This window comes from Podarcis filfolensis, assembly GCF_964270895.1.
Source record: "Podarcis filfolensis genome assembly, chromosome: 9".
In the NCBI taxonomy this organism is placed as follows: domain Eukaryota; kingdom Metazoa; phylum Chordata; class Lepidosauria; order Squamata; family Lacertidae; genus Podarcis; species Podarcis filfolensis.
Genome location: NC_139610.1, coordinates 28,557,473 through 28,581,442, shown reverse-complemented (window position 1 = coordinate 28,581,442; position 23,970 = coordinate 28,557,473). Strand labels below are relative to the sequence as shown.

At 39.3% G+C, this 23,970-nt stretch overlaps 1 protein-coding gene across 50 annotated transcripts in view; it reads left to right on the top strand.

Moving 5' to 3' along the window:
- Positions 1 to 23,970, top strand: part of TENM3 (teneurin transmembrane protein 3) — a 1,278,808-nt gene that overhangs the window by 1,105,241 nt on the left and 149,597 nt on the right. For 34 of the 50 annotated variants that reach the window (XM_083630968.1, XM_083630934.1, XM_083630945.1 and 31 more), the window contains one exon: positions 278 to 487. The exons of the other annotated variants lie outside the window; for them this stretch is intronic. In XM_083630968.1, coding sequence (XP_083487094.1) covers positions 278 to 487 — 210 coding nt within the window. The remainder of the gene's footprint in view (positions 1 to 277; positions 488 to 23,970) is intronic. 50 annotated transcript variants of the gene reach the window in all.

Sequence of the window (23,970 nt, the reverse complement as noted above, 5' to 3'; positions counted from 1 at the left end):
TTATCCGGTTCTGCTATTATATACAACTAGGTTCTAAAAACTAAGTTGTTCAGGAAAACAAGCATCATATATACAATGTCAATACCAGAAGTTATCCATAGCATCATGAATTTCAAATGAACATTTTCATTATGTGCTATCATTTTGTTTGACCATGATTTATTAAACTTTCATAAATAGATATAATTTGAAGGATGTAAACAGTATTTTTTGATCTGTCACTCATACAACCCTAACCATTTTTTTAAAAAATATATATTTTTATTTTTTTCCTTAGGTCCTCCCATGCCATCCTCTTCATCTAGTCAATCCGTTATTGAACATTTACATTCCCCTCCTCCATCACCTAATCTCCATGACAACCAGAGATGGTTGCTAAGTACTAGTGCTATCCAGCCAGTTCAGGACTCTGACACTGATGAGGACTATACTGCCAGCTCTTATCTAGTACAGACCGGTCCTGTTTCAGTTTTTGCCTCAGGTCATGGTAAGATCAGTACATCTTGTCCATAGTTTAAGTGCACTTTTTATTTTTTTTCATCCTGTTTCTTCATTCTAATGAAATATTAGCGAAGTTGTTTGAGTGCATATGTGAAAGCACAAGTAGATTTACTTTGTTGAAACCAAGCAAAAATAAGAAGACAGAATCACTTTTTGTTGTTTATTTACTTACATATTTAATGAAAAAGTCCTAATTTAATTGAGATGTAGTAGCGTTTTCATTATATAGGAAACATTGATTCTTAATTGTACATAATTGCAGTCAATACCTGCCTAGCTTTGTAGATGTTTCTTTTCCAGTTGTATGCCATTTAGTTCAGCTTTGCTGTAAAAATATACTCTAGTTGCCTGTACCAAACTGACTTCGTAAGCTCACAGATAATCCGTAATGTTTGAACACAACCAGCACCAGCCCAAGACATTTTGCTGACAGAGAAGCACCCTCTCTCCTGTATCATTTACAAAAGCCCAGTGCTGCCAGTGGGACAGCATCGTCCATGGTAAAAGGTAAAGGACCCCTGGACAGTTAAGTCCAGTCAATGGCAACTATGGGGTGCAGCCTTCAACTTGCTTTAGGCCAAGGGAGCCAGCATTTGTCCACAGACAGCTTTCTGGGTCATGTGCCCAGCATGACTAAACTGCTTCTGGCTCAATGGAACACCATGACGGAAGCCAGAGCGCATGGAAACGCTGTTTACCTTTCTGCCATAGTGGTACCTATTTATCTACTTGCCCTGACTGGTATGCTTCTGAACTGCTAGGTTGGCAGGAGCTGGAACAGAGCAGCGGGAGCTCACCCTGTTGAGTGGATTCAAACTACTGATCTTCTGATCAACAAGCCCAAGAGGCTTAGTGGTTTAGACCACAGCGCCACCCATGTATCTATCCTGCATGAACACATGAAGGCAACAGGGTTAGCGCAGAGTGGCAGGGTAAGCTGCCTGGCATACACCGCTGACCTCCAATACCTTGCCATTGCTTCCCAGCCCAGTAGCTGCCTCCTGACACAGCTGCTTCACGGTGCAAATATATAAATTATTTATGTAGCCAACCTTCTAAGACCAAATATTTCACACATTTTTTTGCCGTTGCATTATGAATTTATTTGCTTGGCAGCAGTTAAATGCTTGCTTGGCAATTATGAGGGTTTGTGTTTTTAATAAGAATAAGAATAATATAATTATTGCCCGGTAGTGAGATAGGCCTCATTGATATGTTTAGGGGCATTTCAGGAAAAGTAAAGCACAGAGAAGGACAAACAGGGCTCATGATTGGTAGGCAGCTGATAATTCCCAGGTCCTATTTTTGCTAAGGAGCACATTGTACAAGTTGACCTTTGCAGAGTGTGAGTTTGAGCATTTTTCGAGTGTGAAAACTGTGTGTGTGCAATATTAGTGACAGAATCACATCCTTTTTGATATCTTGAAATTTACATAACTACCCAACTAAAAATCAGTTAATATTCAGATAGGAAATTAACTTCAAAGGAATATTTTATATATCTTTTCATCTCTAATGACAGCAACAATCATCTCCCCCCTGCTGCCATTGGCAGGGCTAATAGTTGATTCAGGTAGGATATGATATTTTTGTGGGACAGCAGTGTATGTTCTGGCATGCTGTACTCCACACTAGTGACTCCACACTAGGGTTTCAAATAGAGGTGTGGTAATAGTGAGTTTAAGCACCCACATTTCCATATTTATTATGGGTGTAAGTTTTTAAGCAGCTAATTTGAAGTAGGCCCTAGGTATCCTATTATACTGTGTTATGAGAAAACGTTCCCAACATACAAAAAAGGAGAACCTTTTTGGGGAAATGATGAAGGTGCCCCTCCTGTCCCCAAGTTCATTGTGTTATCAAGGTTCCTGATCATGAGGCAACTTCTAAGCATGTTAGGATGAATATACTTAGGTGTCCCCTTCGGATATTAGTGAGAGGCATGTGAAATTTGGATGGTGCAGTGGGTGCACCTAACTTGCAGGAAGCGTTGGACTGGCATGTACAGTCTTGGCTCTGTATTCAGCCTTAAGGCTGATAAGGCTGAATGTCTCAACAGGGCTAAGGTTTCCATGTCATGTGGCTGTCAAGCAGACTCTTACAATGGTATGTAAAAATGGGAATCATGGTATAAAAAGCAGCCATTTTTCCTTAAATGGTTGCATATTTTATTGCACTTCATCATTTCTATGCTTTTGATTTTTTTTATTGTTTTAATGAGTAAGAATAGTAAACAGAAAGAAAAATTTCAAAGTATACAAATGAAATGATTTGTAATTCAAAATATAATATAGCCACAAAGCAATTTCTAAGTGTTTTTAACAGTTTTTAAATGTTTAAAATATGTTTTCATTTTATCTTTAATTGCATTTTTATTAGATACTTTTGCTGCCCCAGGTTCCTTTAAGAGGAAGAGGGGATATATATATATATAAAATCAATTAAAAAGTATTCAATAAAGTATAAAAAAACTAACCATGAAGATGAAGGGGTTGATACACATGGAAATCTTTGAAAGGCTGGATATATATTGCACATACTGGCTTAAAATGGACAGGGAAGAAACAGAACATCAAGAGTGGAAGATATATCCCTGTGCGTTGCATATAATTTATTTGTGAGCAATAAAATTTAGGAAGAGAAAATGTAGGCTGGATAGTAAGAACACTTTTCTGCCAGTGGATTATATTACAGTGCAAGTGTGTCTCCTGAGGGAAATGAAAAAAGTACTACCACTTCCTAAGTTTTTGAAACAAGAAGAAAAAAATTCTGATCAGTGGATCGTTGCAAAAGGTGGCCTGGTTTCTCTAGTATAAGGGCACCTATATTTTATTACTGCGACATTAGTTGACAGATGTGTAAATAGGTATTGTATATATAATTTTAGTGAACAATCGGCTCATAATATGATAGTGAGCCATTTATGTGTGGTGTTCTGTCAGTGCTCTAATTGTTGTTTAAATTTGTATTTTTCTTACCACCCCTGAAATGACATTTACGTACATTTTTTTTGTTATCACACAATATTTGACTCCAATAACATTAGCATGTTTTGAACTTGGAGCGTACCAGCAGAGTTGAGTAATCCAGGTGCCTCATAAGACAAACTGCTGTGCTAGGCAAGGCAAATATATGTTTACCTATCAAACAACAATAATAAATACAAATTTAGCATGCATCTGCAACCAGCAGTAATAGTGGCGAACTGGACAATCTGGGCGGGTTTATAAAATCATTTTATACAGCAGTATGTACTCTTCATTTATTATATATAAAGCATATAAAATATACCGTATACTAGGGATGTGCATTGCATTGGGATCAGTCCTGCATCCCAAGGTGAAGCACAGTTTATTTGTCAAAGTTGAAGTACAAGGTGGTGCGAATCAAAGTGGGGGCTCTTGAAGCACATTGTGATACCTCAGCAATCCAGACTTTTCTTTTGTTATTTAACTGCTGAAAGCAGGAATAATGTCTGCAAGCTTGTTGTGGTAGGTGGTGATAGAGAGCTAAAGGAGAGCTCCATTGTGATTGGCTCATCAGGCTTGTACACAGAGGAAGTGTTTTCACATTTCAATGAATGTCTTTTACTTCTCCCCAACACAAAAACAATTTAAACAATGTCTAGCACCAAAGCCTTTGGACTGAATTGTCTGCAATTTGGCAGGTTTCTTACCAGGGTCACCTTTCTGATGTCTGCAGAGACTTAGAAGAACAAGCAAGCTTGCATAGGAAGAGGCAATACTTAGGTCTCAAGCATCTCCTATGCAATGGAGGCGGTTGACTAGTTCTGTAGCTTACAGAGTAAGGCTTATCAAAAACCAACTAGAAAGAGATGATTGTCATAGATGCTCTGGTGTAAAGGTTATATAAATTCACAGAAAGATGAGACTTGTTCTTTTAGGTTGCAATCCTATACACACTTACCTGGAAATGTCTCATTTAATTCATTGGGGCTTTCTTCTGAGTAGAGGTGTACAGGTTTTCACTGTTAGTTTCTTGTCTGCTTAAACAAGAGTACATATTTTGCTTTTTTTCTTTGATGAATTGGTTAGATCATCAGCAAACAAACACATGTAGACTCAGTCTAACAGAAACTGAACTTGAAGATTCAAAGGTTATCTGCTTCGTGGATTAAAATTACTGAGGTTTAACATTTATCCCATAACCCTGGCATTCTGTGCAAATCTATTCATGTTCTTACATTATTTTCCTTCCGTTTTTTTTTCTCTCCCCGCCTTGTATCCCTTAGTGTAGACAAAATAACATTTAGACTGTAGTCCTAAGCACAGTTGTTTTAATGACAGCTCAGTTGTGAATAATGGCACTTACTTTCAAGTAAATACATTTAGAATGGGAATAACAGGCATCTTGGTAAAACTGTTTATACACTACAAAGATGTTTATTCAAACACAACAATTTGAAGGGGGAAAAACCCCTCAGTAAATATGAAGCAAGCTTGTTCATGTACATTTTGCAAAAATGCATATTGTATTCATCTAAGCCCACTGATTTGTTATGATTTATACACAGCACCAGCACAGGAATGCTTGAAGCATTTCTCAGTAGCTAGCCATAAAGGCATTTAATCTCCCCTCATACAAAACCAGACAATAAAGAAGGAGGTCAATATCCTTTATGTACAGTTCAACTAATTTCTCTGTTCAACATGCTTGAGGAAAATGGAGTGGCTTTTAAAAGTCAACAAATGTTCCTGAGTACCAGCCAAATTATTTTTGATCTCATTCTGATCTTTGATTTGATGAATCTAGCATACATATATATATATTTCTTTTAATCATCCTGCCAAAAACCTGTCAGCATTGCTCCTCTAATGTGAAGTAAAATGTACAGTTGTTCGGTTTAATTAAGCATTCAGTTCTTCTGCCAAGAGCAAATTAAAGTTCCCCATCATCTCAACCTATCCCTACCAAAATCAAATTATACAAAGTGGTGGGCAATTGGTTATAACAAACAGCTGTAGGTTATATTTGCTTTCCATTTTTTTAAAAAAAAATTAAAAAATATATGTTACCTGAGAGAGAAGCCAAGACCAATTACTCCTTTACTGATTATGGCTTTCACAGCTTTAAGAGAACACTCACACCCACATTGGCCTGGTTTGGACAATCATTGTAGGCTTCATAAGCCTGTTAATGAGACCAGGCTTCCGCCATTCTTAAGCTTTGGCACAAAGGTCCCATTTTAGATTAATACAAGCACTCCCGTTATATCGGAACTGGGGAAGCCCGGATTAATGTTTGTTTAACTCTGGTCAACAACGCATGAAAAATAAGTATGCCTGTTCATTTCTTTTTATAAACATTTTATACCCCCTTTTGGCCCCAAATGGTACTGAAACCTGGAGGCTGCATATATTTGGTTTATCCCCTTTGAAAGCCATTAAGCATGACAAGCTTCAGCCTTCATTTCTCCATCAGCACCATGCCCATAAGACCCATCCCCATTGCAATGGGTGACAATGGGTGCCCCGTCAGCTCCTATCTCTAATCCTCCTGGTCAGTAAAAGTCCACTACTGGTATAGAGGCTAGTGGGTGGGACCTTTCCACACACAACATGAACATGAAGTGGATGTGGTGACACTGGATGTGGAACCAGAAGTAGCATTGTGGGTGAAAGAGGAGGAAGGCCAGGAGCAGCTGCCCAGCCATGCTGCCTGGTGCTGCCAGCCAACATTTAAGCTAGTACTCATCACCACATCTTGTACAGTGGATTCCATACATTTTCTGCTTTGCAAATGTGTAATTCATTTTGTCCATCCTTCATGGGAAAGGAGCAGTTTCCCTATGAGGAACGCTTGCGACAGTTGTTGTTGTTGTTATTGTTGTTGTTAGTTTAGGGAGAGGGTTTTTTAAGTTAAGGAGAATAAGAGGGATATGATAGGGGTATATGAAGGGGTGTTCACTTTGTTTCATAAATAGGATTCTTTACCTTCTGGTCTCTATATGACCATAGCAGCTTCCTGTATAAAAATATGGATCTGTTGTCAAATCTGGTTCCTGCAAGGAAAGACTACTATGCCAGTTAGGATTTTTTAAGTTTAGAAAAGGGGTGGGTGGCAATGAGAGTTTTATAAAATAATGCATGGTGTGGGCAAAGTGAATATAAATGTGTCTTTGGATGAAATCCTGTTGGAAGAATGTGCAATTTTATCAGCCTTTGCTGACTTCCTTTTTTTCCACTGGATAAGTTCTGTGGAGCTCCTAAACATTCTACTTCAAGTCCTACCTGTACTTAAATTCTGTCCATTCATTGTTGTATATATTTCTGTCTGTGATTGTATTTATTGAAAAGTGGACTAAATAGAATTGAGAATACATGTACAGCAAACCACTTCAGCAGGCGTGCAACATTTCAGCTTACTGTGCATTATTAATAAGATTGCTTAGTTTAAGGTCATACCTCTCCCAGATTAATATAATATTAAAATCCTGCTGAATGTGTTGACAGTGGTGAAATTTGGTTAGGGTCACCAAAATGAAACTAGTTTTTAAATCTTATATTTTTACTATGATTTTTTAAATAGTTGCATATGAGGGATGAAGAACCTGTGGGCCTCCATATATTGCTGCACTACAACTCCCATCATGCCTGACCACTGGCCAAGCTGGCTGGAGCTGATGGGAGTTGGGAGTCCAGCAACATCTGGAGGGTCACAGCTTTCAAATCCCTGTTGCATATCATCAGTGGCGGACCTACGCTTTTGGAGCCCTGAAGCTTGAACTGTTATGGGGGACCATTCTCAACCAGCAATAAGGTCTGGGTAACCCCTGTTATCTTCTTCAGTGAGGTTGTTCCATGTTAGATCACCACATTAAAAACAACAACCCTACTACATCTCAGATTTTGATTAAAATTGCTGTCCTGAATTATCTTGCCTGTCAAAGTCACTGGGGTTGGACTAGATGACCCTTGTAGTCCCTTCCAACTCTACAATTCTATGATTCTATTATTCTTTTTCTGGTTTTTCTAGCCACATATTCACATCCAGTTTCATAATTGGAGAACTTTGCAATGTCATTTTCCGGAGACAATGTATAGAAAGAATTTAAGTGCAGAACGGCCAACTTGCCACAACGCTCCGCATTTGCAACATCTGCACTACTGACTCTCAAACTTTGATATTGTGGAAATATATTCCTCCAAAATTAATCTATTTGAGTTGAGTGACTCAAATTGAATCTACTGGACCCGTTTATTTTAATCAAGATGGACCAGTGTCGCTTTTGGGGCCCTTCCAATATTGGGGCCCCTGATGCTTGAGCTTCATTGCTTTTGTAGTAGATCTGCCCCTGCATCATTAGAAGTTATTTTAAATCTGAACCCAAATTCTAGCAAGAATCTTTGCAAATTGAAATAGAAGTTTTCAAGATGCTGCAAAAGATTTCAGCTATTCATTCAGCAACCTTTGCCTTTGTATGTATTCCCTTCTCCCATTAAAGCTTCAGGGTAACTTTAAAAGAATAAATTTTCTGCTCTTCCCCATCTCTTACAAAAGACTTCTCCATTTAGTATCTTTCTCTGTCCGGATGCACCATTGACATGAATCTTGCTGTCACTAACCCATTAAGAGCACACTGAAGTAGTATCCCTGGTTTTTAAGGAATGCAGAATTTTGACTAGAAGGCACATCAACCTCCTTCCCTCATGCTAGATCAAGGATTCCTATTGTCAGATGCAATGGGCATGAAAGCAGCAATTTTACAGCACAAAAACTCCAATAACATTTACTGCGGTTGGCTGAGATTGAAATGCACACAGGCACTGCTCAGTCTTGGTTTCTTAAGCACCAGCTTCCCTTGGCTTCTTGCCAGTTTGTGCATTTCAAAGAGACAAGTCCTTTAAGGGGAAAGAGTTTTCCTTGTAACTTGCTGTGGGGTAAACAGACCATTCAGGCATAGTTTATTGCATTACATAGTTGACTATGCATAGCAGAATGGAACACCGTAATTGGCAGAATTATTTTGATCACTGGAATTCATAAGTATGAAATAGCTTTTCTAAGCCAAAAGAAAAGGAAAATGTGATAATTTATTATAGAGAATTGAGTGGTAGCCTGCTTGCGAGAACACTTAAGCCATTTTGATTTTGACATAAATTGATTCTCCAGTTTTGCAATACCGTAATACAGAATATTAGCGGTTAGAAACAAATGGGACAATCCAGTTTAAGCACTCTTAAGACTCACTGATTTCAAACAGTTAGTGAACTTGCCTATTTCTCCTACTGAAATCAGGAGGGCTAAATGCTTAATGATGGCTGGAGCATGCCCAACTTTTGCAAAATTTACCAGCAGGTGGGTATTATTTTGTTAGATCTGGTATATATGTTAATTAATCCTTCCTCTATCGTGCATTCTCTACCCCCATCCTTTACCCCAAGCCCCCACCTCTCAAATCAGGAATTCTGCCTGTCACCCTTAACCATCTCTAACCTTTACAGGAGTACTGCTAGGATCAGTGCATACCACCATAACCTGAATTTGTTATCAAATTTTTAAGCCACTGGTGGCATATACAAAGAGGCATTTTGGGTTTTTTAAAACAAACATTTCTTTTTATTTATTTAATCAAAAGCATATTAAAATAAAGAAATAAATAAGAAATATTACAATTTCATGAAAATTAAATGCACGCACAGAGGATACAAATTTAGGTAATTGCATTTGGAGTGTAGTAACGTGTCCTTAAAAAAATGTTTATAAATTATGAAGATATTGTCCTTGAGGGGGTGTATGGGGTGTTAGGGGAGGGGAAATATCTTTGGTGGGGGTTACACCATGCTCCATCTGGGTAGTTCAGCCACCATTGGTCTCCACTCTCATCTGTATCTCCTAGAAGCTGTCAGCAGGCCGCAGTGGCCACACCCCAGGTAACTGCTTTGACTGGTTGGCTAAAACAGGTGAGGTTAGCTGATGTGTGAGTGAGGGATTTGTCTGTCTCCTGCATGCAAAGACAGGTTCTGGCTGATTGAGCAGATAAGACCAATAGCAAGTCTAATGGTCAAGAAGGCAGAGTCTGCATGTGCTATAGAGGGAATTGAGGGGCAGGTGGGGCTCATCAATCTGGGAAGGTAGCCCATCTAGGAGAAGGAATACTCTGATCCTAAACCTCCACCCCCTTTCAGCTATACTCTTTCGTGAGAAAGTTTTCAGGAGTAAAACCTGAGGAAAAATCCATACCGAATGCCTTATTGAGTACAAAAGGCTAAGGAGCAAATCCTACACAAATACGGAGTAGAGTCCCGAAGGTGGTTGGATGGCATCTTGTATGCCTGCTTCTGGCATCTCCTGTAGCCAGGTTGGTGCTGAATGTATTGCTTTCCTTTCCTTTGAACTACATCAGTGAGACCAAGGGGGGGTCTTGTCGTCTGGGCAGTCCAGGACCTCCATGCACACTCTCCAGGCTTGCGCCCTGGTGATTGTCCTTGAAGTCTTATGATATTCTGACTTGAAGATGAGAAGTTAGTAAGAGTTCCAAATAGCATATTTCACAAGAGACTTTTGATCCATGTCATTATTTACATACATACATATAAAGTTTTGTGTAATAGTTGAAAATTAATCTTTTTTGTATGTCCTCTATTTTGTTCACCATATAAAACTACAAATTTTAGCCAGTCTTACAACTGAATCATAGAATCATAAAATTGTAGAGTTGGAAGGAACCCCAAGGGTCATCTAGTCACAGCTAAAGAATCCCAGACAAATGGCCATTCAACCTCTCTTTAGAAACTTCCAATGAAAGAGAGTACACCACCCTCTGAAGTAGTCCATTCCACCGTTGAACAGTTCTTGCAGTAAGAAAATTCTTCCTAATGTTTAATCAGAATATCCTTACTTGTAATTTGAATTCATTGGGTTGGGTCCTACCCTCTGGAACAGCAGAAAACAAGCTTCTTCTATCTTCCATGTGACAACCCTTCAGATATTTGAAGATGTCTATCATATCAGGTTTTTCTTATCCAGGCTTAACGTACTTTTTCTCCATTTGTATACTGCTGTTTATTTGTAGATCTCAGGATGATTCACAACATAAAAATGCATGTTAAAAACTTAAAAATACGTAATGAAAATGATATATGAGATATTATTGTTATCTTTAATATATTGTTATAGGCCCCCTCCTTTTTCTTATTCTCCTTTCCCTCTCCCCCCAAAAGGCAGAGTTGTTGTGGTGGTGAAACACAGCTAAGTTCAAGTCATAACCCACATACTGAAGGGCAGTATTTTAAGGGAAGAAAACTTAGTGTGAAAAACCTAATTGGAGCTTTTGATTGCATGAAGAAAAAAAGAGAGTAAGGCTTACCAAGAATAATCAGCTTTGCCATGATTAAAATGTCTAGAATACTGCTAATTGTTAACAGCAGCCTTGTTACACTGGCACAGACTGCAGTCCTATAGTGAAACAGTGAAAAACCATTTTGTGCATGTGCTTCTTGAATCCTTTAAAGAGTGCAGTCAACACGTTTTATTTTTGTGTTATCAAGGGTTATTGTTATGATGTCCCAATATTAAGTAGCATAATTTGGTTATTATTGAACAAAAAATGTGACTGCAGTGTTTTTATGAATATTTTAGTTGCTTCAGATAGCTGTCAGTATGGTTTGCTATAAATGGTATTAAAACAGCCGATTTTTATTTTGTAATAGAGAGTGCTTAATTCAAAAATGAGCTCAAGGTCTCTTTTTTTCTTTCTTTTGTGTTGTGCTTTTTCCATCCCACCCCCACACTCTTTCATGAACAATTGTATGTTGTATCTGTAGTAATCTTCCATTTCTGCGTTGCTTTCCAGTAGCTTGCCCTCTGCTGAGTAGGAAAAAGGCAAGAATAAGAATGACCTTGAACCCCTCTGCCAGTGTGTGCCTGTAGCGAAAATGCTTCAGAAACCAAGTGAAGCACTTCTAATGAATTGTGCTTTTGATTCTTTGAATCTGCACAGCATCTCCATCAGGTTTTTACAGCTGGACTCTTGCTGTAATTGCTACTGAGATGAGATGCACAACATGGGGTGTTGAAACCAAGTACTTACATTGTCTTACTGGCCTAAAATATATGGCATAGTAGGAGCAACAGACTTCATGAAATTTACACTTCATGTCTTCATGTTCTTCGCCCATTTCTGACATGCTGCTGATCTGTCAGCAGGCACTCTAGATGGAGGTGATAAAAACGACAAATCCAAAAGGTGTTTCTTAAAGCTGCTATGTATCCTTTGAGTAGAAAATTCTGGTTGATAAATATAGAATGCTCCAAGACTATAGTGTTAGCTGCAATCCCTAAACTATACGTACTGGAGTAAAAATGTTCTCCGTGGGACTGCTCTGTTGTAAATCATTTGTAGTCCTTTGAGAAATGCTGTCTCAATCAAAAAAACAAAAATTATTTTGCCACTGGCTTAGCTACGGCCTCTCAGAGGTTTATAATTACTGTATATAGCCAAAAAGTAAAATTCAAGAATCTTACATTTTTAATTCCTTAAAATGAAATATTACCTCAGGATGCATTTCAGTAATATTAGAATGAGGTTATGACCTACACTGATCCTATGAAATGGGGCAGGATAGAAATGCAAAAAATTATATTAGCTTTGAAATCTTTTTGCTGCACTGCTATACTGAAGAGACTTTCTCTTCATGACTACGGTTTTGTAGGAGAGTCTTATTAGTGATGTTTTAGATTGTGGCTATTCTCCTTAGATAATTCACAAAACAATGCATCTTACAGTTACTAGTTTCAAGTCTTCTTCAATGGACATTAGTAATATGTAATTAGTTTTAACCATTAAAGTTTGTTCTTCTCTATTCTAACCCGCTGTGCCTTCTATATTGTGAAGAGTTAATTTTAACAGTACAGTCGTACCTTGGTTTTCAAACAGCTTAGTTCTCAAACGTTTTGGCTCCCAAACGCCGCAAACCCAGAAGTGACTGTTCCAGTCTGCGAACTATTTTTGAAAGCCGAACATCCGACGGGGCTTCCACAGCTTCCAATTGGCTGCAGGAGCTTCCTGCAGCCAATCAGAAGCAGTGTTTTGGTTTCTGAATGTTTTGGAAGTCGAATGGACTTCCAGAATGGATTCTGTTCAACTTCCAAGGTACAACTGTACAGGCAATGACCGATTAATGCGCATCTGAAAGACACGCTACCATGCACACATAGTGCCGAACTCAGAAGTGATCTAACATCACTAAAAGGAAGGAACAGGGATGTATGTGCTCAGCCAATGCATGCGGGGGCCAGAACGGAACCCCCATGCAAAATGGTTATTGATTGTGTCATTAAAAATTGTATCTTACATTTATGTGACATTATGTTGATAAGCAACAATTACTTGTAGCCAGTATTATTGCTGCAGCATGGGAACCAGACTGCTATTGTCTGACTCGCATTGTGCTGGCTCATCAACCTTTGAATAAGGAAGTATTCTCCATTTTGCTTAGTCCAATCATGCTTGAACTGAGCCCACATGATACTTAGAAAGTACACAAAGAAGCAGGAAACAACATCAAGTTCAAGAGAGTTCTTATCCCTTGAGATAAATGTAGACATTCACATGTTATGCAGATTGATGAAAATAGATGAAATGAAGAGCTGGAGGTTGGAGTTAGGACTCCAGTCAGCCATTCAAGCCTGCTTCATAACCAGAACCTGCCCCAACTGCTCTTAAGTGAACTTTGCTGGGCTTAGAGTTGGTGTTCAGCCTCCTCTTCTGGCAACAGCATATAGCTTCGGGAAAATGATTCTACATCCTATGGGGTATGGGACAATTCAAAGACGGATACGAGGCAAGATGGTGCGAAGGATCCTCATGGGATAGCAGGTCAATTAATTATTCATAGGTAGGGACACCAGATGAAAGGAGTATAGATATTAATACATAGTTGTTCCATCAGTCCCCATCCCTCACCCCCTGTTCTTTTCCTGGGAAAAGAGTAACTGTAATAGGCTGGTACTTAATACTGCTTAGGGGTAAAAAGGCTATTATCTGCCCTTGAGACTCAGATCAGAAGAAAACAACAGTTTCAAAGAATGCCTTTTCATCTTATTTAGAAAAAGCAAAGGGATGCACTTGGAGAAACTGATAGCGGTTGCCATGACGTTTATGGTGAGGATCAGGTTTTGCATCCTTCCAGCTGCTTTCCAGAGAGCAACTTATTTGGGTTGCTCCACAGAACTTAATGGGAGCCACTGACAATTGAGTATTCCTTTATCTGCATAGCCCTTCTTCTTCAAAGTCATGTCTTTGTTAGAGCCACATATCTTGCTGTGAAAAGAATGTGCCAATACTCTGGGGGCTGTATATAGCTAGCTAGTTAGATTGATCCAAACTTGGAATACCATAATTCTCATGTAGCACAAACATGTGCATTTCCTTCACACCCTACATTCCCTGGCACAGTTCAGTCTGGCTACTTTCCCTCCTGCTAAGAAAATGTGATCAGGGAAGGTAGATTCATTGAGTCTGGGAACAAGCCAGTGAGAGAATTCCTTCTTTTATTCTCACACATCAGTCTCTTTCTGCCTAGCTTTGCTTTCTGGGAAGACTGGAATTAAAGGCGACAGAGACCACAGCTTCTTACAAGCATGAATAGAGATGGAGTGCTCCAGTGAAAAGGTTCTTCCTCTTATTTGTGTGCTCCTGTCTTCCACTTTCCCAAGCAGAGAGGGGAGGGAAATTGGCAGCTGAGCATGTGTGTGAATGAAGCTGGTCAACTGGCAATTACCAGCCCCTATGATAAGTGCAGTATTCTATATGCAGCTTATTATGGGAATCCAGATAAATTACAAGACTACAAATGAAAAACCGTTGCTTTCATATAAACAGCACCACATAAATGTTACTGCCCTGCAACTTGTGCTCATTTCAGCAGGACTAGTACAGAGTGAAATATAAGCTCGTCAAAATGGAGGCTGCACAGCAGAAGTGCTTGGTAGATAGTTCTCCCTGGTGCTGACCTATACCTGATTGTCTTCTCTGTACTGCCAAAATTCAGGTCTCCCCTCCGGAAACCCCAGTTGGTCCCAGTTCCAGCTCAGCCACAGGCATCGCTGGGATTCTTTCACTGTAGCTTGTTGTGAAATGTTCCGTTTCTTAATGATAATGGACACAGGTAGCAAGGTATACATTCTGCCTAAGAGGGGTGATTAAGTTATTAGCATTGCTGTGCTGTGCTGTGCTTACCTGGGAGTCCCATTGAGCATAGTGGAACTTACTTCTGAGTAAATATGTATAGGATATCACTGTAAGAGGACCAGCTCTCGCCAGTGACTTCACTTCACACCATACACATATATATCACTTGTACACTACAAATAGTGAGTTTCCCAAAAGAAATGCCGTATCTTGTCTTTCCCCTCTCTTCTCTTGCTCCCCATTGCAACCTATTTTTCTTAATTTATATTTCATCATTTCCTAAAAACATTTTGTAGACTTTTTAAAAACTTTCTTTTATTATTTTTCTTTTCTTATTGCCCCCCCTTCATTATGTCTTTTGCATTTCCCCCTCAACTGCATTTGTTAAAACTCTCAATGGAATACAAACTTGTCAGTAAAAGGTGATTTTCTCAAAATGTGCCTGCCTTAGGACAGCTGTTTAATTGGTAGAAATACAAATTTCCAGCCCATACCACTTCCTGACAAAGACCTGCATAACAAATACCTATTGCATCTTTTTTCATAACTGAAATAGGCATATCATGTTTTCACTTTATTGATATTAGTTTCTCCCTGTAAAAGAAATGAAACATGTATGTAAATATATATACATATATATAGACGGTGAGTTTTAGCTCCATTACAGGCTGCAGTTCCCTAGAATCATCCTATATAACTTAGGTCATCCAATGAAGTTATACTTTTACACACAATGCATCGTTAACCTATGGAATTCAGTCCCATAAGATGTAGTGATAGTAGCATACTTCGAGGCTTTAAAAGGGGGTTAGACCAATTCATAGATGATAAGGCTATCTCCATGGCTACTCTAGTGCTGGAGACAGTATGCGTCTTAACATCAGCTCCTGGGAATCACAAATAATGTGTATACTGCTTGTGGGTTTCCCATAGGCATCTGGTTGGCCACTGTGATAGCAGAATGCTGGACTAGGTGGGCCTTTGGTCCAGCAGGTCTCTTCTTAGATTCTTATGCCTTGAGACACTAGTGCACTGAGATGAGTTGAGTTGAATTCAATAACAGCTTTTTCATAAGCTATTTGTGAGACAGCTTAGCTTAGTGTCTGGCAGTTAGGAATCACGTGACTTGCCTAGACTGGCTGAAAACATAGCTCCCATGAACTGAAATAATCTTCTTCAAAACGGCAAGTCTTTTATGAACCGATAGGCACTATAGCTCTACCTCACACCATAGTTAACTTTGTTCTAAGACTACTCTTGAGAAAACTCGGTTTTTTTCTCCAGAATTCTCTACAGAAGCTCAAAATATTGGCACATCTAGAGAAGCTCTCTACCAACCCTCTGTGTTGTTCTTCCTTATTATTGTGAAAAGTGCAGGCCGGCTAGTGCAAATTCTGGGCACTCTTGAGCTTCTTCAGGCATGTCCAGTGTCACTGGGATGCATTCCAATATACCGTATTCATACCTAGGTCAGTGAACTGGGAGAGCTGAATGTTTGTGAGCCTATTAGAAAATGAACCTAGACTTTGTTATAATTGTAAGCTGGGTTCACAATGAAGGGTGAGCTTCTGCATGAGCTTCCATTAACCCTTCTGTCGTACCTGGAGGGGCCTCTCTGTGTTCCCCTGCCACCTGAAGTTAGATGGGTGGTGACTGGAGAAGGGGCCTTCTTGGTTGTGATGCTCCATCTGTGGATTGCCCTTCCCAAGGAGGCTTGTCTGGTGCTAACTCTGCTGTCAAAAGCTGCCTGCAGACTGATTTTATGTGTTCCGCTGAATTTTGTGGGCTACTTTTATCTGCTACCTTTTTTAGTTTTAGCTTTCCTAGACATTTTGCTTAAGGTTGGCATTAAAGTATTTAAAATAAATAAATGGGGCAGTATCCAATGAAGTAATTCTTTTAGCACAAGGGTTTGCATTTCTGCAGTAGAATTTCCCCTCAGTCTACTCTCTACACGTGTTGCACAAGCTTTCCTGCAAATCTGCTTCATAGGGTTGGGAAAAACTGCATGACAGAAGAGAAGAAGGAGAAGCTTCATTGCGAAACCAAAAAGTCCTTGTGCTAATGGAACTACACTTTTGGATACTGCCCTTAGCCTCTCTTGCTGAAGCATCAGAAGCTTCACTACTTGGACATAGACCTAGGTTATAAACAGCCCCACTATAGCTTATGGTAAGTAAGAATCGCCACAAGGAAGGGAGCTGGGAAATTTTTACATACAAGTAGATAACCTTTTCTTTCTTTCTTTCTTTCTTTCTTTCTTTCTTTCTTTCTTTCTTTCTATTGGTCACAAATAATTAGCGTAGATAACTGTGGCCAGTGGGTTTTTCCTAGAAAAATAGGGGCCAGTACTCATCATGAAGTTTTTACAGTAAGTGCCATGCTTTTTAACCAAAATTAAGATGTGCCAGTACTGCGTACCCTTGAGTACCTCCTGGGGGAAGCACTGATTGTGGCCCGAGTGGGTTATTTAATATATTTATGGAGATATTCACTAGGCTGATATAGGCTTTAATATCATGATAGACGAAATCTACAAAGCATTGTTTGTGCCTTTTTAAAAGATGGATCATGGTTTTCTAATTTAGCATTTTCTTTTTTCCCCCACTACAAATTATTTCCAGGCCTATGTTTTACTAGCTGCTACAATAATCATATTGTTTCCAAACACTTTGAGGGTTTTTAAAAAACGAGCAAGTAGTATGTAAGTTTTATGAAATAAATAAATAGCAGATGTTCCAATGAATGGAATTAGCATGTAGCATATACCCCCCAAAAATGGGCAAGAGGATTCAGCCAGCAGAACAAATTCCGAACTCCCCCATCCCAGTGGCCCATTGAGACAAATGGGCAGGGCTAACTCCTCTTCAGCCAGGGATCAGCTGAACTATGGAAACTCTATAGTACAGCCAATCCCAGCAGTGATTGCCAAGAACAAATAAGGCTCCCAATTGTTCCTTTGCAGCCATGTCTTTATCTTACCCACACCTAACATCACATGCAGTTTGATGAAGTTCTTTACCAAAGGTAGTACCTGCTATTTGAACCCTCTAGGTATTTAGATAACGAGCTAGTCATAGTGTTCTGGGATCACATATCTGCACCCTTCTAAGCTGTTGGATAACCTTCAACAGTTCTCTTCCCAAAACATTAGAAATAACCTTATCCTTCCCCACTCCCCTGCTGAATGGCATCACTACTTTTCTCCTATTTCTCCTCCTCCACCACTTATTTACTTGTTGTTGTTTAGTCGTGTCCGACTCTTCGTGACCCCATGGACCAGAGCACGCCAGGCACTCCTGTCTTCCGCTGCCTCCCGCAGTTTGGTCAAACTCATGTTGGTAGCTTTGAGAACACTGTCCAACCATTTCATCCTCTGCCGTCCCCTTCTCCTTGTGCCCTCAATTTTCCCAGCATCAGGGTCTTTTCCAGGGAGTCTTCTCTTCTCATGAGGTGGCCAAAGTATTGGAGCCTCAGCTTCACGATCTGTCCTTCCAGTGAGCACTCAGGGCTGATTTCCTTAAGAATGGCTTGTTTACTTATTCTGTGACAATTACTGTATATCATTTTTTTAATGCTGCAAATGAAAATGGGGTTTAACCTGTGCTTTTTGTTTTTATTACTATTTTCATAGCATTTAATGCAAGTTTTATTAAATAAGAAAGTTGAAATAAGTCCCCAAAGTGCAGCCAGTTTCTTAAACCTATAATTTCCATTAAAACATACCATTTCTTTGAGCTGTTACTTTTAATGTACTATGAGATAATTTGCCCATTACACAAGGGAGAAAGACGGTGATAAGGTTGTGATAAGATTACGTGAGAGTGTGTGATTAAATTGATTTTCTTATTTTTCTATTTTCTTTTTAAGTCTTGTAGCCTTTCTTGGTGTTCATAGGTATTGCTATTTTGTCAATCTGACAGGATTCTATAGTGGCAACTGTACGTGATTCTTCTGCCAGTCCTATAAAATCATGAACTTCATTTTACCAGTTAAATGATGGTGGGCTTTTAAAGGCTCCTCACATTTTTTGTAAGGAAACAAATGTAAACTCCATTGTAAAATGTGTGGATATTATAAGTACACATTTCTTTAAAATCCTAAATTCTTTCATTTTGTCCTTGAGTTCATGGAGACATGGAAAGTTAATATGATCATTTATCTTCCTTTCATGAAATATGTAAAACTTTTTATCGCAGTTTAATTGACTGAATTTAGATATCAGTGCCTGTGAATTCTAATGACAATATAAATGAAGACTATTTCCTTCAATATTGTACTGTTTAACAGTTGCACACAGTGAGGGGGTTATCCTAGATGCCACACGTTTTGGGTTTTTGTTCATGTTTCATCCAGTGTGATTCCTAAATCAAAGAGTGCAGGCATGAACAGGGTTGAGTCATGAGCTCTGATCTCTCTATCTCTTATCTGTTCTGGCAGTCTCTGCCCTAGGACTAAAGCTTCACAGTAAAAAGAAAAGCTTAATATTGCATGGCTGGGCCACACGTGTTCATATTTAGCTTCAAACTGACGTTAAAATTCACCTGCACGAAAGAGAAACACCTGAGGGTGGTTCTCCAATAGGTGGATTTTAAGATTGGTGTGAAGCTCATGCAGCCAGCCTGATTTTGACTAATGAAATACAAATAATGAAGGGCAAACATATTCCATCCCTATATTTTCTTTATCTTTAAGAAACAAGAACTTCTGCGTAGTTGAAGAATTTCAAATATATTAATAATACAGTCATAAACATTTCTACACAGAAATTAGCCCCAAAGTCTGTAAAGGATTGCAGCCTAAGTAGGGGTTTTTGGCTATTTATGTTCTTGGTCTTTCCAAGGAAATAATTTAGTAAGACGTTCTTCCTTCAGACCAATTTTGGAGACATTTCTCTACCTATTGTCCTTTGTCTCTTCTTGTAAGTTAAAATGGTATGTAAAGATGCAAACCTCTACTTTAATCTTCTTTCATAGTCCCCAGATAATAGACATTGCAATTGCATAGTGAGGTGATGGCCATTTCATTGTTTAAAATGGGCTCAGTTACTTGAATTGAAATAGATTCAATCTGGAAGGTGGAATTTGTTTTAATTACCTTGCCATTTTAAAGTTTAGTCTGACTTGAAATTACTGAATGCATCATGCTGTTAAACTAGAAGGCACATTAATTCAAAGGAATGAACATCTTTTGTGAAACTGAAAGGCATACCCATTTCTAGAATTGATATCTGAAAACACCTGATGGGTTGTGGAGTAAAGAAGTTGTTTCTGTGACCAGCCTTGCTTTGTTTCCGCACTAAAAAGTGTCGGATTCACCTGTATGTTCACAGAGTTTAATTAAAGTCATTAACGAACAAAAGGACTACTGAGTATCTTCAGAGCAATTTTGGAAGCTTTAGTTTCCACTCTTATTTGCTCTCATTTACTCTTTCCTTGTCTCATTTGCCTATCTTTGTTTTCAACAAAATATTTAAAGGTACTGTAATGTAGCTAAATGTATTGTTTAGTAAACCAAGCACTATTTCCTTTTGTCTTTGAAAGCATCCCTGTGTCAAAAAACATTCCTGGGGTTTTTGACATATATTTGTTCATTCATTCATGGCACAAACTTGATTTATTTAGGACATTATTCTAGCCAAGGTTAAATACTTCAGATCACCTTTATTCCCACAGGAGAAATTTTAGCACATGTCTAACACATGTAGAGAACACGGAATGAGGTAGAACCAAGAGGAATGAAAATGGCAAGAAATATTTCTGGTTACAAGGGCAGAAAGATCTAGAGGGTTGAGGGTACTGAGAGTTCTAACTGCAAGGACAATGACTTTCTGTTGGATGCAGAAGGGTATGGGAAGCCAATTCAGTGATTTAATGAAGGGTGTCACATCTGTGTGGTGAGATAGTTAAATGATCTTTGCAGTGGAATTCTGGGATGTTGTGAAAAGACAAAGGTGCAGTAAAGGGTAGGACAGGCTTGAGAAAATGCTGCCGTAATGAAGGCAAGAGCTGAAAAAATCTGGATGGAGGCAAAGGGCTAGGTGTTTGAAAGGAGAATCAGCATGACTTGGCTACAACTCTGGGGTGTGCAGGAGAGGGAAGAATCCAAAGAAGGAAAGATTGTGACACTGTCACTGTCATTGTAGACTGATATCTAAAATGAAGTGAAGCCTAGCTCTGTTGTGGGGGAGGGATGAAGGTATCTCATACACCTTGAGTGGGCACAGACTTTCCTTATATTTTCTGGGTTACTAACCCATACATTTCCCATTAGAAGTATCTCCTATGGAGAATGCATAACTGAATTTGAGTTAGGATTCCATAAATGTTTTGTAAGTTGTTTTAAAAGTCACTGTAAAAATAAAATGTAGTAGATAATATTTGGGATACTATTTTCATGTTGTCCCAATATGGTTTTCCCTTCCCAGTCCAACAGCTATTACAGTGGTACCTCAGGTTAAGTACTTAATTCGTTCCGGAGGTCTGTACTTAACCTGAAACTGTTCTTAACCTGAAGCACCACTTTAGCTAATGGGGCCTCCTGCTGCCGCTGCGCAGGCGTAGCACGATTTCTGTTCTCATCCTAAAGCAAAATTCTTAACCTGAAGTAATATTTCTGGGTTAGCGGAGTCTGTAACCTGAAGCGTATGTAACCTGAAGCGTATGAAACCCGAGGTACCACTGTAATACTGTTTTAATGGGCCTTCTTTCATCCCTGTGTCTACTTCTTTCTCACAGGTTCTGATCAGCAGAACACCAAGCTCTCCATCTCTGTGAGCTTGAAATTACAAAAAAAAAACCACACCCACCCCAATTCATTAATTCTTTTCAAGTGAAGTTAATGATCTTGTCATGTGGCCCCACAGTTAGTAGGCTATCCTACTCAGCGCTAAACTCAGTCACACCACTGAGAGTAAACTTTCTCTTGTTTACGTATGAAATTTCATAAATATTTTAGGAATTGTTCAATGTCTACGAGTGACACTTCTGCATTAGTGTTTGGTGATGCTTCCATCTGCTGAAATGTGCGTCTTCCCGCATGTTCTCGTGGCATTATTAGAGAAATTCCCTGGGGAATTGTTCAGTTTATTGTGTGATTGTTGATAGTGCTCTTTCCTCTTCCTTTGCTGCCCAACACAATTGGCATCCTTATTTACATTTTTTTTAAAGCTATGGACTAACAGGGATGCACTAATGTATAGCAAATACTAGCTCTTGTCAGTTATTTTGTCCCTAAGTATTTCCAGTATAAGGCTGCAGCAGCAATGCATTCATAGGCTCAGCATATGTGGCAGAAAGAGCAGGCTATTTCAGAGTTCTGGTGGCAAACAAAAGAGACCAAATGCTAAGGTGACAGTCCATGTGGCAAGAGGAAAAGGGGGATAATCAAGTGTTATGTCTCACTTTTGGATAGCCATGTATTCTGTCTGTCTGTCTGTCTGTCTGTCTGTCTGTCTGTCTGTGTTTGTTTGTTTGTTTGTTTGTTTGTTTAGTATACCGCCCTTCATCCGTAGATCTCAGGGCAGGTCACAACATAAAAATACAAGATTAAAAACCACAAAATACCTAATAAAAATAAAAGCAAACCAATAACCCCCCTAACACAACACTATTCCATGCCAGCCATGATTTGATTATTTTATACATTAGTTCTTAATTGAATTTTGTCATTATACCCATACTTTTTTAAAAAAAAAAAAAGATATACACTGCACACGGGCAGTTTCATATTTTAAAGTCATTAAGTCACAGAACTATAATGACTACAAGCATTTGTTTGCTTCTGCTACCTGATGTTAAACGTATTTACTTGGGTATGCCACCATATGGTAGTGGAAAAATGAATGCATATATTAAGAATAATAACCATATACGTGCTATAGAATAGTTTTTTAAATAAGAAGAAAAGATAATGCAGTAACCAACATCAGCTCCAGTGAACCCAGATGCTGATGTAGAGCCTATGTACTGCTGCCCCCATCATCTGCTGTTCTCTTTGTGGTTATGTGAGAGCCTCATTGACATCACTGGACTTTAGGTCTGAGGTCCAGCCCTAGCTGCACCACTGATTTAAGACTTGGCAGGGCAAGCTGAAAAGCAGGCAAGCAACAGCCAAACAAATGAAGTAGAGCAATCAGTTGGCTTCCTATGGCAAGCAGTTACTTGACTGAGGAACCACAGCAGATCCTAGGTTCCTCAGAATTACTGTGTAGCCTGTGGATATGGAAATAAGCAGCTCAAGACAGTCCTGCCAGAGATTTCTGCTAAATTCTTTTTAAAACTATGCATATTTGTAATGGAGCTACCAGTGGCCTTCTAAACAGATTGAGAATCTCAGCCATACTTCAACAGTGCTACACACAGCATCTGGCTTTTCTGACTAAATTCTGGGTCCTTCAGGCTGAAACGTTCCACCTCATGTGATGGGTGGAATTCCACTTCCTCAGTCTGACATCAGAACACACATCTGGGGAGCCCAACACCCAAGCAGATTGCCTAAGATGACAAGGTTGGATCCAGGCGAATGGACCCTCCGTGATCAAATATTCCAACAGCTAAAAGCAACACTGGGACTGTGTGAGATTGACCACTTCACCAGCTGAGGCAGTCACCAATTCCCCAGATACTTCTCCCAATACCCTCCAAGCAGAAGCATGAGATGCTCTCATGTCACCCAGCCAACATTACTCCTTCCCGCCAATGTCTATACTGCATTCTATATTATACCCCATTCTGACCATGTTGTAGACCATGGGTGTCCAAAATTCTATCTTTAGTGACATTTCTAGCATAGTATCTACCAGTCTGCCATGACATCCTAACACAAGGACCAGTTCTTCACCTGGAGCCTTAGTGCTACATCTTAACTCCATGGACTTTGAACAAAAATCTTTTAAAAAGCAGGGTTTCTCCAGCACAGTAATATTCACCATTTTATGCTCTCACTGTCCACGCAGATTAAGAATATACTAAGCCACACGGAAGACTTTCCTGCAGTAGTGTGCAGCTAGATCTTCCCCCGTACATAAAGCAATGGTTCTGGATTTCCTGCCATACCTCCAAGATGGCCTCAGAAAAGGCCAACACGCTGAAACATCAGGCGACAGCTATTTCCTCAATCTTATCCCACTCATCCACACTGCCTTTTTCTCACTTCCTCTCTCTCACTTTCTAGTGCTTCCTACAAGGAGCGGTACTACAGTGTCCCTGGTGGCACACCACTTTCCTTCTTGGGATCTTCATAAAGTGCTGTCCATTCTTCAGAAACTGTCATTCTAGCCGCTGAAGCAAGTTTCAAGGTCTTATTTCTAGTAG